The following is an 18,919-nucleotide window of genomic DNA, read 5'->3' on the forward strand; positions in this document are numbered from 1 at the left end:
TGTTTGCTTTCATTTAACTTGAAGTAGACTGATCACTCAAACAATATGCAGTTGGGTGGGTGCCAGAGCAGAAACACAGACATATTTTGAATAGAAGTCAGCACTCACAGGACTTGTATAGAATGAAATGATGTAATGTTGAGGCAAAGCACAGCTATTTAGGTATTTATTATATCTATAATATTAGTTGTATCCCTTTAAAAGAAAACCAAACATTCCCATAAACATTAAACACTCCCCAGGGAAATGTTTTCACAGAGCTAGATTCTTTCCCATAAAACTATTTGTGGATCAAATGAGTCAATTACTTGGTTCTTGTTTTCATCAGAAACAAATTGATCACCAGAAAAAAAAATGAATGATATGTAATAATAAAAAATTATTGACAAATATAAGAAATTGTAACCACATTAAAATAAAATATTTCCTAGGACCCAGATGTTTTACTTAATGATTATGAGGAAAAGCTAAAATTCAGCTGTCAGCCCCCCAAAACAGCAAAAGACTTCTTTTCAATCAGTCAGCAGCTTTTTATTAAATGAGTTAGGGTTGTGTTTAGCATTACATTTTTCTTTCCAAATGTAATTATTGCTTTCACAATCCTTTCCCCAACCAAGATGACAGACACATTTCCCATAATTCCCTTTCCTCAAGCACTTCCTTTCTGTGACACATTCAAAATGACATGAAGGCGAAGTATGTCAGGAGAGTAGTGGTTAGTACAGGTATGGGGTCCCTTATCCGGAAACCCATTATCCAGAAAGCTCGGAATTACGGAAAGCCCGTCTCCCATAGACTCCATTTTAATCAAATAATTCAGAATTTTAAAGCTGATTTCCTTTTTCTCTGTAATAATAAAACAGTACCTTGTAATTGATCCCAACTAAGATATAAATAATCCTTATTGGATGCAAAACAATTCTATTGGGTTTAATTAACCTTTTATTGATTTTTAAGTTGACTTAAGGTATAGAGATCCAAATTACGGAAAGACCCCTTATCCAGAATACCCCTGGTCCCGAGCATTCTGGATAACGGGTCCTATACCTGTACATGGTTCAGCCAAAAACAGTGGCTTTACCTATGGCTGGGGAAGCTCCTGGGTGACAGCACAGTACCATGGGAATTCTATTTTCCCCTTGGTTATATCAGCGCACATATTACGGTTTCTCTGTAAACAGCATATCCTGCCAATTGCTGTAACGTCTGTGTCTATACTTCACCTATCTCTGACATTACTGGGGTGGTATGGATATAAGGCCAATGGATACAGAGTTAAATTCAGGTTGGGAGCTGTGAGTTCAGGGTAAGGTAAAATTAAGTCTAATAATTAGATAAGGATTGGTAATTCTCTCCAATTGTAAGTAATATTTTTCTGCATTTGACGGACTGTTAGTGGTGCCTGTAACACATCTAGCAGGGAAAGTGCAGTTTATCTAGTTCTAAAGCTTACGAAATAACACTGAGCTCCTTTGTTTGCATAACTCCATATCTAGTTGCATATTAATAAAAGTTCTATGCAAAATAACTGAGAATAACAGCCATATGCTATGAATCTGGCGTAGTCCATTGGAATCAATGGGACCAATAAAAAAAGAAGCCAGTGTAAAATGTGGGAAAATAGCACAGGTTTTGTTAATGTTTTATAACAGTTTTATAACAACACAGAGATTTCACACGAATTTTAAAATTACGCAGGTTTTTATGCAATTTATTACACTTGGCTATAAACTTCCAAATAATATTTATGGTTCTTTATAAATACATGCCCTTATACAGATCGCAAGGCTCCACACATGCAGCAAAGTAAATTGTATTTATCTGCTATTTGTATCTTACTTGTATAAATAGCTCCTAGATATGACAAGCTGTGTGTTTATCCAGTGCAACAAAGAAGCCAATTTTAGTATTTATTACTGCAAATGATTATGAATAAGAAAGTGCAGGCTGGTATACATAGGGAGGAATATTCTGACTAAACAAGAACAAGCGGCTCAAAGGGGCAATAAGATCAGAAATAATATTACTATTAGTAAAGTAGAATCAGCATTACTTATGGATGTGACGGCTACTTAAAGGGGTGGGTTACCTATAAGTTAACTTTCAGTATGTTACAGAATGCCCTTTCCCTATAAACGATTGCTCTGTGAGGCTACCAGCGTCAGACTGGGTACCGGGAAAAAACCCGGTGGACCCTGCCCATTGTCGGACTGGCCCACAGGGATACCAGGAAAATTCCCGGTGGGCCCAGGTGTAAGTGGGCCCTCCTGCTTCTAGCCATTTGGCCTAATTCATGGACATTAATTATTTTTATATGGGAATAAAACAACTAAATATAGAGAAGAATAGATTAAAGTTTACAAAGATTTAAAAAACTAGGAAAATATAGAGACTGAGTAAGAAGTGGATGAAAAATAGTTTGGAGTGTGGGCCCATGGTTTAAGGTTTTCTGGTGGGCCCCTGGCATCCCAGTCCGACACTAGCCCTGCACCTAGTGGGCCTCGGCAGCCCAGATCCAATTCCCCCCAGGGCTCTCCCATGATCCGCCGTCTCCCTCCCCCAATGCCTTGCAGGTAAGATTTTTTTGGGGGCGTTCAGGGGAGGGGGTCAGAGGGTGTTGGGGACCTCTGCGGTGGGGGGGAGGTGTGGGGGTGTGAAGGCGGCAGGGGCCCTGCACCTCCGATACTGACCCTGAAGGTTACATACTATTTTATTGTTATTGTTACTTTTTGTTACTTATTTTCCTATGCAGGCCCTCTCCTATTCATATGTCTGAGAGACACAGAGAAATATTTATTTTCTTTCTGTTTTTTTTTAAATCTGCTATATTAAAGGCAAGCCTACAGCTGTTTCCACATTGTCATGCTGTTTTCTTAAATATGACATGTGGGTGGCATAAAACCATGGAGTTTGTATGACCTTTCATCCTGGGATTCCACACTGTTGGGTATAGAATGTGCATTTCCTATTTTTCAGTGGTTTCATAAGACATGGGGGATAACTATGGGAGCTGAATTTGCTCCTGAATACATTTCTCAAATGAAAACTGAAATACTGAAATGAAACTGAAATAAATTAATTTCTTTTCTTTATGCAATGAAAAATATTGTAATTAAAAGTAATATCTGCCTGTCCTTTGCTATTGCCTTCTCAGTTTGCCAGATTATAAAAACAATGTATGAGAAATCAACTCTCCTTCACCAAAAACTCCAGAGGGGTAATTTGCGTAGTGCAGGGTTCAAAGTTGGGGGGGAAGTGAATAGTGCGATCTACCATGTTTCTTATACTTCTCTGGGCTGTTTGCACTCTTGCTCTGCACATTGAAAAACTGCTGCAGGTATCAAGGTTTGAAAGCACTCAGACCTTTGTGCATCCAGTGAAGGGGTAGGATATATTTGTATATAAAATATCCCAATATATCTCACCAGTCTGGACTGAGAGCAGAGGGCTGCTCTAAGATGCCATAAACAGTTACCTTTATACTGGTGTAGGCCATTTGGAGCATTCAAGAACTAATTTAAATTCCAGTCTGGACCTGGACTTAGGTATCCCTTCAGAACTTACCCGTAATCAGTTAGTGTCTTCATCAGGGTTATTCAGGGTCAATTCTGAAATGGCTTTAAAAAGCATGAAGGCATCACAGATATCATCACATTAGGCAATATAAGCTGTATATATATAGATATAGTTTGACCAGATGTGTATTATATATTTTGGAAATCATTGGCCCTCTTTCCTTATAAAGGAAGGTTTCTTGTATGTAACTGGTAGGCCCATAAATACAATAGGGACATGGGACCTGGGTTTCATTTTTTAGTTCTTGCCTATTGCTCACCCAGTAAGGTGTTCCAAATTAAGGGCTTACTCATTCTGTATGTGAAGGGAATGGCAGTGACTTTTAAGCTATATTTTTTCTATAAGCACCATCTTTTTTCTCTTCCCCACTACCTAAATCAGTTATTTTAATGTGTCTTTATAAAGAAGTGTCTAGAAAAAGATAAGAGCACATAGAACACCAAAAGTGCTTCATTGCAAGGACCAACATTTCAACTAGAGGTCCAGCCTTTCTCAATGTGAAATCAAAGTGAGAGATCATCTTATGCCCATTTAGGATTGAAAAATAGTTTGGAAATGTGACATTATAGGAAATAAAGAAGGAAAGGAAATAAACCAAAATAAAGATTTTGGAACTAAGATTAGGAAATAATTTGGCATTCATTAATTACAGTTCAATGTACATACTCCCAAGCTAAATACATTGTTTAGTGAATTGTACACGCTAAGAATATGGTTGTAGATGGAAACATTTGAATTAGTCTGTTAAATGAATTGGTATGTTTGTCTCTAGCTACTGCAGCATGTTGGTAATAATCATGGGCTTGGTAGTAATCATGGGCTTGGCAATGTGTTTGCAGGCTTAGCTCAGGATTTGTCCTTGTCTTCTGCAAATAAAGACCTCCCGTATTTTAAGACATTTTTATGGTTGTTTAAATCAGAATGATGCATGTTTGCTCTAAACAGCTAAGAATCATAGCATTATGATTCCTGATACTGATTTCCATCACGCAACATTGTTCCACCATTAAAAAGAACTGGAATTCAGGAGCAGGAATCGACAGATTTGACAATTGGAAGGAAAAGTTATTCCACAATTATAGAAGGATAGAAGAGTCTTTACAGAGCAATAATATTTGAGGCTAACCCAATGACCCCAGAGACTTACAAAATGAAAATATTTGATATGCTCTTTCATGCTTTGCTGAAATATTAGCGAAACCACGAGAAAATTCGCAAAATGGCAAAAATAATTCACAAGATAATTTTTGAAGTTTATGGGCTTTTATTTCAGCTACTTTTTTATCACTGAGACTTTTTTGACACGGAGACTGTTTATGTTGCAAACTTTTTTGCCCCGCTTTTGGGCTAACAATTATCTACTTATTTTTAAGTCTTGTTGACTGTAGTGATGAGTGAATCTGCGGCCTTACACTTTGTATAAAAAGTCACAAACCAGGGTAAAAATTTGCCATATTGTAGTTAATGGGAAGGTGAAATACAGGTGTTTATTTGCTCTTACTGCTACACACATGCCTTACATTGTTACAGGACCTCCTATTCACTATGCTACAACTGCTTTTTCAATAGAAAAAAAAAGGCTTCCACGTTGTGAATTTCTTAAAAACATGTCTTGATTGTTTGACTTTACCTCTGGTGGATTTGAAATGCTAACTCTAACTATACTAAGTAACTATGTTGCTCTTTAACCAAAAAGTACCATCTACAGTTTATATACTGTATTACTAGTTTACAAATACAGGCACACCTAAGAATAAATCCAACCATATCTGGGTGCTTTGTACCCCACATTAAAGTAATTGAACCATATATTTATGTGTAAGTGTATTGAATCTGAAACACAATATAATGTAATGTTACATGACTGACATTGACAATAGTCACGATTGTGTTAATAATCCAAACAACTGAGTAGTTAAATGAAAAAACTCCAAATAGAAGAAAAACTTTTTAATAAAAGACAGCACAATTGTGCTTAAACTGCTTATAGACATTATTTACACAGGAGGAGGAGGGATGTCCCTCAGATTTAGTTTGAGGTTCTTCACCTCCTGTAGCTCCTGCCTCAAACTATTCACCTGCTGGAATAGCAGGAACATGAGGTTAGATGGGTCCTGAAACCGCCCCCCAGTCTGTGTTGCCACATTTGGGGAGGTAGCACTTGCTGTGCATCCAGGCTACTGAGGCAAGTCAATACTCAGCTTAAAAGTTTTCCACTCCTAAAGCTCTAAAGGCTGGTCATTGGCTATTAATACTGGTGCCACGCTTATTTTGATACCCCTGTGATGTGTTTTTTTCACCTCAAACTCTGCATCATGTTTATGTGCAATAATTTTTACACAATACCAGACACCTTCAGCGGTTCATTTTTCTATACGTATGTCAATTTTTATGCAAAACCAGACCCCTTCTGAGGTTTATTTTTCGATGTGCCCATCCATTTTTCTGCATTTGCTATTGATAAAAAAAGGTGTCAAATCCCAATCTGCATTTTTTTAACACCGCATAGACAATGAAAAGCTTCATACCCAATTAAACAGATTTAAAAAACCTTTAATACAAATATGATTTAGCAGCTGCACTCATTTAAGAGACTGCTAATATGATTGCAGGTGTCCCTACTAAGCACCAGCAGGGCTTGGTCAGTATTATCACTAGGCCAGTGACGTCAACAGCTTAGAGGCATTTCAGCACTCGTTAGAGAGACATTATTGTGATTGCAGGTGTCTCTAGAGAGCACTTAGAGGCAGCTGGACTTAATTAATAGAATCACTAGACCTGTGACAACAGCTTAGAGCTAGGCCTGTGATGACAACAATTCATAGACATTTGAGCACTCCTGAAACATACTGCTAGTTGTAAGAGGCGCTAAGAGGCAGTAGGACTTGACTTGTAGTATCACTCATTAGGCCTGTGATGACAACAGCTTAGAAAAATTTGAGCATTTGGTAAGAGAATGTTATTGGCATGAATGCAGGTGTCGCTCCAGATTATACAAACTAGAGAGAAGGACCCAGCTTGAGTGACAACTAGCCCCCACCAAGATAAGAAAACTGCATATTACAGAAAAGCAATGACAGACAATAGGGCCCTTGACAGGCCACCACCATAAAAAAATTTGCAGACGATGCAGCTGTAGCAGCAGCAGCAACATAGATATCAGCCAGAGGGGGAATACGCAAAACTAGTGAGAAGGAGGCTATGAGAGGAGAGTATAGAGGAGGATGAGGCAACATTGGAGAGAAGAGGATACATATGTGAGGAGGAGAGGAGGCTAATCTCTGATATCCGCAATGGGCTCTTGGATATCCCCGCTTATCCATACTTCATTCATCATGATGAATAAAAACATATCCACACTGCCAGAGGATAGCTGTGAAGTGAGGAACCAGAGTAAAACAACTCCTTTAGTAGGGTATTCCATTTAGAGTTCTGCCATTCTGAATGCCATATCATCAAGTAAGGTAGAAGAACATTTGTAATTGCATTAGCATTCATTTGGGACTAGTTAATTGTAGCTACTGAGGCTTTAGGTAATAAGAACCCTGGAATTAACATCAGATTCAGACTAACAGTAATTCCAGGGTTCCTTTTTATCAGTCCATGCACTTGTTCTTAACCCATGCAAAAAGGGTAAGGGTAATGTCCCACAGGGAGATAAGTCGCCCACAATAAATCTCTGCTACCGCAAGTGACTAATCTCCCTGACAAGCCTTTCCACTGGCAAGGGAAGCGCCATTAGAAAGGCCTACTCATCGCTTCAGTTTTCTGAAGTCGCGCAAAAGATTCCTCCTACAGGCAAAATTACGTGACTTCGGAAAACTGAAGCGATACGTAGGCCTTTCCACTGGTGATTCCCTTTGTTGCCAGTGGAAAGGCTTTTCAAGGATATTAGTCACCTGCAGTAGCAGAGATAAATCATGGGCAATTAATCTTCCCATGGGATATTACCCTAAAGGGGGCTTAACTTGTAATGGACAAGGTATGGATGTGAGTTCTGCATGCTCCAACAAAAAATGTGGACATTCCTAAAGCATCAGTATCGTCCTTAGCCCAGTTTTACTCTTTTTCTCACTAATTGTTCCTTTTTCATTTCAGACAGTTTTGGGAGGCCAACAAATAATCAAACAGTCTTGCTGTGTAGAAACATAACACCAGAGATATGATTACACCACAGTTAGTAGAATAACAAACTGAACTTTGGTTCTCATCTGGGCCCCGCTAATGTTCATGAAAAGATGTTTATTTAAAATGTAAATCTATAAACATATTCATGTATTTATTAACAATAACAACAACTGGAAGTAAATATGAATGACAGCATAGAAAATGTCTTAACAATGTCCATTAATAGTGAACAGTGGAACCATAGGTGACTTCTATTGATGACAAAACCCTTTCTTTCTCTTTTCTCCTAGGGCTTTTCATTCATGTTTTAGTGTAGATTCATTGCTGCCTTAAATATTGCATCTTCCCTTTTACTTAAAGTAAAACTATACCCCCAGAATGAATACTTAACCCACAGTTTATATCATATTAAGTGGCCTATTAAAGAGTCTTACCAAACTGGAATATATATATCAGTAAATATTGCCCTTTTACATCTTTTCTCTAGATCCACCATTTTGTGCTGGGCTGTGTGCTCCCTCAGAGATCACCTGACAGGAAATAATGCAGCTTTATCTGTAACAGGAAGTAGTGTGGGAGCAAAAGGCAGAACTCTGTCTATTAATTGGCTGATGTGACCTAACACGTATGTGAGGCTTTGGCTTGTTTGTGTGCACCGTGCATCTTACTGTCATGGGAAAACATGTTTCTTTTTTTTAAAACGCATCAGTTAATAGAGTTTCTCCAGCAGAATCCTGCATTGAAATCCATTGTTTTTAGAATATTTTTTTATATTTAATCTTAAAGTTTCACATGGGGCTAGTCATATTCATTTCCCAGGGTGCCACAGCTATGTGACTTGTGCTCTGATAAACTTCTGTCACACATTACTGCTGCGCTGCAAGTTGGAGTGATATCACCCCCCCCCCAGCAGCCAATCAGCAGAACAATGGGAAGGGAGCAAGATAGCAGCTCCCAGTAGGTATCAGAATAGCACTCAATAGTAAGAAATCCAAGTCCGGCTTGGGACTCCTCCAGTTACATGGGAGTAGGAGAAACAATAGGTTACCTGAATGCAGTTCTAATGTGTAGCGGTGGCACTCTGAAAGCTCAGACTCAGGCACAATGCACCTACACACCAATATTACAGCTAAAAAAATACATTTAGTTCAAGAATAACAATTTAAATGGTAGAGTGAATTATTTGCTATGTAAACAGTGTAATTTAGAAATAAAAAGTACCCCATAAAAATCATGACAGAATCCCATTAAAATTTCAATTTTCTATTTAGGATTACCCAATAGCACATACAACTAAAAAAGTATATTTTTATGGAAGTAGTTTATTTAGATGAAGCAGGGCTTTACATCTGAGCTGTTTATGCAATATATTTTTATAGAGACCTACAAACAGTAGTTCGGGGGAATTGTTTTCCTCTACATCAGAGTCTTTGCATTGTAAGCTCTGTGCTTTTCTCTTGTTCCTCATGTTGCCTAACAACATGAATGACAAAAATGAGCCAAATCGTGCATTTTTGTGCCTGTGGATGCTCCATCTACATATTATACACCTTCTGTGGGTTCATATTTGAACATATTTTACGTATATTTGGTTGTCTCTTCTGCATGTGTTGCTCCTTTTCACAAATGTAGTCACACATCAGTAACAGTGCAGGAAATGTGGTCTATATTTCCTTTCCCAGAAATAATTCGGCTGGAGATTTCCCTCCCTTCAATGCTGTTGCTCTACATTTAAGAAATACTTGGTGTTCACATGGGTAGGTAGTCTTTAGCAATTACTTTACATTTTTTGACACCACATTCTCAGAGCTCATTGCTCTAAGGAAATTCGGAACGTGACTTCTTTGAAAGCATATTCCAGTGAATCTTACAAAATCTTTCATCAACTTCTGGACCGTCGTCTCTTCTCACAATGCTTAGGTTTCCAGATCTGCCAGTGCCCCTTTTTTAATTTCAATCTTTTACTGATGCTCAGTATTTCAGTTTTTTAAACTTAGCAAATCTGAATACGGATCCGATTAAGTCAGCTGCTCCTTTTCCTTCAAAGAGAATATATGAATTCCATTTCTATCCAAGGGTTTCAAAAGGCTGCTCCTTGCTGTGCGTTAAATATTTTCATTTATAAAAGCCCAAAACATTTGATGCCTTTGCATGACATTTTTAATTTTTAAACTCAGGACGTCCTTTATGAATTATTGGTACCATGCCCTTTTGAAGTGAAGAAGGTACTACAATATGAGATTCTTCATGCAAAGAGTATTACATGATTGCCTTGGATATAGGATTCAAGGGGGAAGTGGAAGAAATATGCATAGATCTTTAGTTACAGATTCAGTTGCAAACTTCCACATTCCATCAAACACAGTATTTCTGGGCAGAACATTATTATTGTACTTTCTACATTTGAATCCATTTCTCTGATAAGGGATCTGCTAAGCAGGGGGTAAGTGTCTTCCACTCTGCACTTATATATCTGCTCTCTAAACATTTAATATCACCAAATTATTTTGTAATATATTATTGTCCCTGAAATGGGTCATTCTGTGAATTGCAGTAACCTTATCTTCACTCAGCATCAGATTATTATTCTAGATTTAAGGCATTTAGCACAATTAAATTTGCATTTTTTTTCTTGCTGTAACTCCAAAAAATATAATGTGGGTTAATTAACAGATACCAGGACCCAAGGGTAAGAGCATTAAAAAGTGCAAAAGCTTGCCCCTTGCTTATTCTAAAAGCACTTGCATTTGGGGTCTGGCTGCACTCTGGGGGGTCTGGAATCACCTAGCCCCAAACTGGCAGTCGGGCACTTCAAAGGCAAAGCAGAACTGTACTTAATGCCTGTCCTGTGACACAGGGCCCCGTCTGAATCATGTGCAAGTTAAGGAATAGGTATGGGAGGGAGCACGCCTACTGTATGTGCCACTCCCACTTACCCCTCAGGAATACAGAACACAGACCTCCAGCAATTTTTCAAGACCCTATAGTGCAATAAACATAGTGGACTTCAATTCCAAACAGGACAAAATATGCTTGAAATGCTTATCTTTTGTTCTTTCCACTATCCAGCTTGCATTGTCACATTGGCTGTGCCTCCTCAATGGCAAACACTATATTAACTAATCTTACTAACCTTTTTTGTCCAGTTAGTAATTAAGGGAGCATTTACCAAGAATGTTGATGTAATGTAAATATGCAGAGAATGCAGAGGGTGAATGTGCAATGCAACCAGACTAAATAATATATTTAGTCTAGATAATATATTTGTAGAACACCAATTCTTCATAAATCCAAGGAGTTGATGAAATCTAATAAGATCAAACCACTATGCCAAGTTTGCTGTATATCTAAGACTATCTTGCTTTATATAATATATATATTGCCATGTCTCTGCTCACAAGTGAGCATTAACTACATCTAGAAAAATTTGCATTGTGTAGTCAGATAGTAATATAATGGCACTAACAGTACTGCAAACAAGGTGCAAAAGACTATGGGGCTGATTTACTAAGACACGATTTCGAATCCGAATTGGAAAAATTCCGATTGGAAACGGCGTCTTTGCGATTTTTGCGTAAAAACACGAGTTTTTCGTAGCCATTACGAAAGTTGCGCAAAGTCGCGATTTTTTCGTAGCGTTAACACTTGCGCGCAAAGTCGCGCCTTTTTCGTAGCGTTAAAACTTAAAAGGCGCGACGTTTCGCGCAAGTTTTAACGCTACGAAAAAATCGCGACTTTGCGCAACTTTCGTAATGGCTACGAAAAACTCGAGTTTTTACGCAAAAATCGTAAAGACCCCGAAAAACTCGCGTTTTTACGCAAAAAGCGTAAAGACCCCGAAAAAATCGCGTTTTTACGCAAAAATTGTAAAGACGCCGAAAAAATCGCAAAATTACCGATCATTAAGAAAAAAACGCAATCGGACGCATTCGGCCCGTTCGTGGGTTAGTAAATGTGCCCCTAAAGGTATAGGGAAAAGCCAAAGGGCCAGAGAGTACTAATGGCTCATCTTGCTTTGTCTCCTGGTTTGGATATGCAGTTGTTACCTTGATATCTATATGTTTGCTTCATTGCATTACCAATACCATATGTTTGTAGATTAGAATTCTTGAAGGACTTTTTATTATATTTATATTATATTGGTGACACCATTTATTTTTACTTTTCTGTTACAGGAACTTATGATAGTCTTTCAACTTCTGCACTGGAATGGAAGCCTTAAAGCCCTCAGAGAAACAAAGTGCTCCCGCCAGGTGAGACATGGCAAACATATTATTCACCACTCCCAACCTATAAACACTCTGTCAATGTACATCCGTTCCCAAAATCGTGTTGCCTTTAAAAATTAAATTAAAAGTTCTTGGTTCTGTTGGGAGCCTTTTTCCTGGTATATAGCACAACAGAGAATAATGTTCCAATAACTGTACAGAAGCCAGCTGGAAGTGGGGTTTTATGTGCCAAAAAAACTGGGCTGTTCTTAAACTCCAATTAACACAAAGGCCTGGGCTGGTGGGTATTGATTGACAGATTGATGGAGTTGAGGGCATTTTAACACAAGAACATTTTGTTCAAAATCCTGATGTTTTATTTCTCATTATGCTTGTTTCCTTCGGTTTTAGTACACTACTTATTTTCCAACAAAGAAAGAAAACTATAATTAAGGTTTAGGCTAAGGCAATAATACATGGAATAGGTTCTCAAAGCAGATGCTAACTTAAAGTACACAAGTCATCATAAAAGTATGGTGCCTGGCCCAAACAAAATAAACTCCACGATTTGGCCCAGATTATAGCAAAGTGGAGAATGGAAACAAATCTTCACCTAACATTTTTGTAAAGCACACTGAGACATCACAGTGGAATGAACACTTTAACAGCAGGATATCTTATTCTAGTCTATTGTTTGGATTCCGGGTAATGATACATTTACTAAAGAGTGCTATTTCACACCACCCTTCTTTTACACTGTGACTTCTAAGCTGTTCTTTGATGATAAATTTGGCCAAGATTCACATCCAAAACTCAACTTTGTTTTTCAAAGAACGTGTATGCTAGAGCTACTTAGTTTGTTGTCTAAACTGTTCTGTTTCCTACAACTAGGTAAAGAAGAGTTGCTGTGTTCTATGTAGTTTCTAACCATAACTTATGGGAATTTGGGAGTAATATAGGGTTAAGGCTGATGTCCCACACAGAGGTTAGTCGCCTGCAATAGATCTTTGCTCCTGTTGGTGACTAGTCTCTTCTAAATGCCTTTCCACTGGCAACAAAGGCAATCGCAGGTGGAAAGGTTACACATCTCTTTCTGAAGTCGCACAAATTTGCCTGCAGGAGGAAACTTTGCACAACTTCGGAAAACCAAAACGATGCATAAGCCTTTGCCAGTGGAAAGGAATTTCGGAGTGATCCGTCACCCTCAGTAGCAGAGATCTATCATGGGTGACTTAATTCACCACCATTCATGTACATTAGGTGTCCCCAACATTTTTTTACTCATGATCCACATTTAAATGTAAACAAAAGTTGCAGAGCAACACAAGCATACTAAAGGTTCAGGGGGTGCCAAATGTGGACTAATAGCCTAAAGGAGGCTCTGTTTAGTAATACTTATGATTTTAACGCAATTACAATGTGCCTTCAAAACAGGAATTCATAAATAAGCACCTGCTTTAAGTCCACTGGTAGCATGGGTTGTCCATGAGCCACTGGTTAGGAATCACTGATCTACTTGATAGTGACCAAGTCTTCAAAGTTTACCTGGCACTGTCCAAAAGCAGTTCCTGGGCAGAGCCTTCAGTGAATGTTATCCTGTCTAGCAATTAACTTTACTAAACTGTCACTTGGGTAAGCCGCGCACTACTTATTGGACCCTTTTTTTGTTTTTACTTAGTACACTGTGTGGTGCATAGTAAATGACCCTTTTAGTCAGAGAGGGTTCTGGATGTGCCATTCCTTTTGCTCCTATAAAACAGAAGGTTGCTGATGGAAGTTAGGGACAAGAGGTACTATTTTTAACAAAATAAGCAACAAAATAAGCCCCTGAAGGGTTTTGTGCATTGTGCAGTACCCAATGCCCTGTCAGAGGAAGAAAGACTCACCAAGCTGTGCCATGCATTTGGTAGTGTTCATGCAAAGATCTGTTTATCTGAGAGCTAAAAGGCTAGCAAGTATCGTGGGCTACAGGACACAAGGATATGTGGCAAAAAAGTGGTGTCCCTGGCTTGAGAAAAACCAAGCACAAGTGTGCTTATCAACCTGCATAGATTGTTAAAGGAGAATGCAAATGTAAAAAGCATACTGCCCAATAGTCCTCCTATTGTTTAGTAAAAACGCCACACTTTTGGCTCACCTAATCAAATATTTACTCAGTCACACTTACTCACATTTTCTAGAACAGGCAGCCATCTTTAAAAAGGTATTCTCCCTTCCTTTCCCTCCTTGCTTCATACTGCACATGTGTTTCATTCCCTCCCCCCCTCCCCTCGGCCAGATCCGCTTCTGATCGGCTGGTGGGTATGTGTAGCTCAGAACAGGAGACAGGATCAAGTTACACACATGCTCAGAGAATAGGAATGCTGCCGCTGGCACCTACAGGAAGGGGAGAGAGATTTCAGTGATGTCACTGTAGTCTTCACACTGATGTAGGCTGCCAGCACCATATCTCAGAGAAGCAAGCAGGGATCTGGGAATTTAGATATGCAGTAAGCACATAAAAAGAATGCCTTTAAACTTGCTTTTAATTTATATTAACCTTTCATTGTCCTTTAAGGCTGCAGCTCTTGTTTTGGTATTTTATTTTTGTGGTTCACTTCTATACCAAAGGAGGCCTGCCACAGGTTTATGTTATATTTGTGGCAGTGTTTCCCGTAATAAAAAGTGTAATAATAGTCATTTAAGGTTTGATGAACTGACTTGCTAATAAATGTGTCACCAATCCAAACACTATTTAAATGTCCACATTGTTTAATCATCTCAGCAATATAACCGTGGTTTGATTTTACCTAAAGCTAAGCATGCTGGGAGTCTTAGTTGTAGCTAGCACAGAAATCTGTGAATGTCTGATTATTATTATTAATCCACATCTTTGTTGCATACATTTTCCAGGTTCTGTTCCCTCTGAAATCTTTCAGCCAAACTCCTATATATAAATATATATATTTTTTAAAACAAATTAATTTATATAGGCATTCCCACATTCATTGCCTTAGGGTCCCACATTGCATTGGCAGTATACTGTGAAGCAATGATTTTGAAGGATGCCTACGAAATTCAATTATATTTAAACCATAACGAGCAGGAAAGGCTGTTAAGGCAGCATGTGTTTAATATTCAATGCATAAATATCATATGGCTAAACTATTCAAATAGCTTTTGTACATCTTTGATATTTATATATGCACAAGTGATTAGGTCAAGTTGCAATGTGAAATGTATAACAAAACTTAATCTACATTGTGTAATCTCCTCCTCTTTCCAAGAAAAAATTATTACATTTGATCCTAAGGCTAAATGTGCCCAAACAGTATTATGCCACAAATTCTTTATTCAACCGCCCCCCATTAGCTTGCCTGTATATCTTTGAAGGGGGGAAGGGAGACTGGTCAAAAATATTATTTTTCTACTTGCATGTGTCTGTCACATAGAGAGAAATATAAAATAAAGCTGCATAATGTCAGATAAATAAGACTTTTTTTTCCCTTTATTGTTATTATTATTATTATTATTATTAGTTTTAATGGGGTAACATCAATTTTGTACAATTTGCACAGAAGTCTGCAGTAGTAAGTGTAATACAAAAAGTACAGAAATGGAACTTTACATCAAATAAGAGTAGGAACAGAATAGGGGGGTATGAGGAGGCGAAGGGAATGAGTAGCGTTCCTCAAAACCTTGTCTCTCCTCAACTTGTAATAGCCATTCCCCTAGTGTTGGTACCTGCTGGGACTTCAAGTATCTGGGGATTAGCAGTTTAGCTGCGTTAAATTGATGTGGGCAGAGTTACTGATAATTCAATCTGTCACCTAAGGACATATGCAAGAGCAGTGTGTAGGAAGAGTTGGATAGGCTTCTCGCTCTAGATATACAGTGGCTTGCAAAAGCATTCGGCCCCCTTGAACTTTTCCACATTTTGTCACATTACAGCCACAAACATGAATCAATTATATTGGAATTCCACGTGAAAGACCAATACAAAGTGGTGTACACGTGAGAAGTGGAACCAAAATCATACATGATTCCAAACATTTTTTACAAATAAATAACTGCAAAGTTGGGTGTGCACCTGTGTGTAATCTAATGTCAGTACAAATACAGCTGCTCTGTGACGGCCTCAGAGGTTGTCTAAGAGAATATTGGGAGCAACAACACCATGAAGTCCAAAGAACACACCAGACAGGTCAGGGATGAAGTTATTGAGAAATTTAAAGCAGGCTTAGGCTACAAAAAGATTTCCAAAGCCTTGAACATCCCACGGAGCACTGTTCAAGCGATCATTCAGAAATGGAAGGAGTATGGCACAACTGTAAACCTACCAAGACAAGGCCGTCCACCTAAACTCACGGGCCGAACAAGGAGAGCGCTGATCAGAAATGCAGCCAAGAGGCCCATGGTGACTCTGGGGGAGCTGCAGAGATCTACAGCTCAGGTGGGGGAATCTGTCCATAGGACAACTATTAGTCGTGCACTGCACAAAGTTGGCCTTTATGGAAGAGTGGCAAGAAGAAAGCCATTGTTAACAGAAAACCATAAGAAGTCCCATTTGCAGTTTGCCACAAGCCATGTGGGGGACACAGTCCAGATCTAAATCCAATCGAGAATCTGTGGCAAGATCTGAAAACTGCTGTTCCCAAACGCTGTCCATCTAATCTGACTGAGCTGGAGCCATGGGCGTCCGCAGAAAATTTTCCAAGGGGGGGCAAGTAAGCTAGTATCATCCTGCAACAGACAAATATATATATATATATATATATATAAATATATATTTTTTTTTTGCAGGATGATACTAGGGGAGGCTAAATATGGCCCATACACAGACTGACCTACAGCTAATGTGACACTTAGTGGATTCGCTGCTGGCGTAAAAAGTTAACCTCCCAACTGCCTCTTGCCGTTCCCACTGACTCCCAGGGATACTGTACAAAAGTGCGGGTGGGGGTGCTTTTTTTTTTTACCCTAAAATGTTTAGTATTAGTAGTAAAAGTATTCATACGCGCACTTCTGTTAGGGGATCTGCAAACATTTGTGTTTGTGATCAGTTAGCTTAAAGGGGTAGTTCGCATTCGAATTCACTTTTATTTTTAATGGTTTTTCAGTTATTTAGCTTTTTGTTCAGCAGCTCTCCATTTGGTATTTCAGCAGCTATCTGGTTGCTAGGGTCTTATTTACCCTAGCAACCAGGTAGTGGTTTAAACAAGAGATGGGAATATGAATAGTTAAGGGGCCTACTTGGAAAAATAAGTAATACAAAATTATAATAATAATAAAATTGTAGCCTCACTGAGCAATATTTTTTGGCCCCCATTTGAAATCTGTATAGAGGCAGAAGAGAAAGGCAAATTATTCAAAAAAATTAATTAGGAAGACCAATTGCAAAGTTGCTAGGAATAGGCCATTTTATAACATACTAAAGGTTAACTTAAAAGTGAACCTCCCCTTTAGATGTGTTTATGTTAGTTTTATAGCAAGAAAGGCAGTGGGTACTGACTCCCCATTATATACAGTGAGACGCAGTCCGTATTTACAAACCCAGCACATTATATGCCATGAGGAGCAGTGGGTACTGATGGCAGATATTCAGGCCCTGGCACTATAACACTGGCACTGATACACAGCATTGGCCCCACTGTAACTTACTATAAATGAACAAAACAATGACAAAAAAAAAAAAAAAAATAGTAAGTGCAAAAAACAACAACACATATATAAACACACAATGAGCTTTTTCAGAGGGAAAGAGTTAACTTACCCTCCATGTGTTAGGGTAGGGGATAGATTATATATTATTTTAATTGTCAGGTCAGGCAAAAAACAATTTAATGTCAGCTAGTGATTCTTTAGAACTGTATAGCACCTGGGTATAGTGCCTGGGTATAGTGCCTGGGTATAGTGCCTGGGTATAGTGCCTGGGTATAGTGCCTGGGTATAGTACCGGTGTATAGTGCCTGGGTATAGTGCCTGTGTATAGTGCCTGGGTATAGTGCCTGGGTATAGTACCTGGGTATAGTACCGGGGTATAGTGCCTGGGTATAGTGCCTGTGTATAGTGCCTGGGTATAGTGCCTGGGTATAGTGCCTGTGTATAGTGCCTGGGTATAGTACCTGTGTATAGTACCTGGGTATAGTGCCTGGGTATAGTACCTGTGTATAGTACCTGTGTATATAGTACCTGTGTATAGTGCCTGGGTATAGTACCTGTGTATAGTACCTGTGTATATAGTACCTGTGTATAGTGCCTGGGTATAGTACCTGTGTATAGTGCCTGGGTATAGTACCTGTGTATAGTACCTGGGTATAGTGCCTGGGTATAGTACCTGTGTATATAGTACCTGTGTATAGTGCCTGGGTATAGTACCTGGGTATAGTGCCTGGGTATAGTACCTGTGTATAGTGCCTGTGTATATAGTACCTGGGTATAGTACCTGGGTATAGTACCTGTGTATAGTGCCTGTGTATAGTACCTGTGTATAGTGCCTGTGTATAGTGCCTGTGTATAGTGCCTGTGTATATAGTACCTGTGTATAGTACCTGGGTATAGTACCTGTGTATATAGTGCCTGGGTATAGTGCCTGTGTATATAGTACCTGTGTATAGTGCCTGTGTATAGTGCCTGTGTATAGTACCTGGGTATAGTACCTGGGTATAGTACCTGTGTATAGTACCTGTGTATAGTGCCTGGGTATAGTACCTGGGTATAGTGCCTGGGTATAGTGCCTGGGTATAGTACCTGGGTATAGTGCCTGTGTATAGTGCCTGGGTATAGTACCTGGGTATAGTACCTGGGTATAGTACCTGTGTATAGTACCTGTGTATAGTACCTGGGTATAGTACCTGTGTATAGTACCTGTGTATAGTGCCTGTGTATAGTACCTGGGTATAGTACCTGGGTATAGTACCTGTGTATAGTACCTGTGTATAGTGCCTGGGTATAGTACCTGGGTATAGTGCCTGGGTATAGTACCTGGGTATAGTACCTGGGTATAGTGCCTGTGTATAGTGCCTGTG

At 38.9% G+C, this 18,919-nt stretch overlaps 1 protein-coding gene across 1 annotated transcript in view; it reads left to right on the forward strand.

The window, feature by feature from the left end:
• The window catches only part of lix1 (limb and CNS expressed 1), an 87,481-nt gene that overhangs the window by 57,498 nt on the left and 11,064 nt on the right, over positions 1–18,919 (forward strand). The window contains exon 5 of the mRNA XM_002933433.5: positions 11,880–11,957. Within this exon, the coding sequence (XP_002933479.1) occupies positions 11,880–11,957 (78 nt within the window). The remainder of the gene's footprint in view (positions 1–11,879; positions 11,958–18,919) is intronic.

The sequence above is a fragment of the Xenopus tropicalis genome, chromosome 1 (assembly GCF_000004195.4).
Source record: "Xenopus tropicalis strain Nigerian chromosome 1, UCB_Xtro_10.0, whole genome shotgun sequence".
Classification (NCBI taxonomy): Eukaryota; Metazoa; Chordata; class Amphibia; order Anura; family Pipidae; genus Xenopus; species Xenopus tropicalis.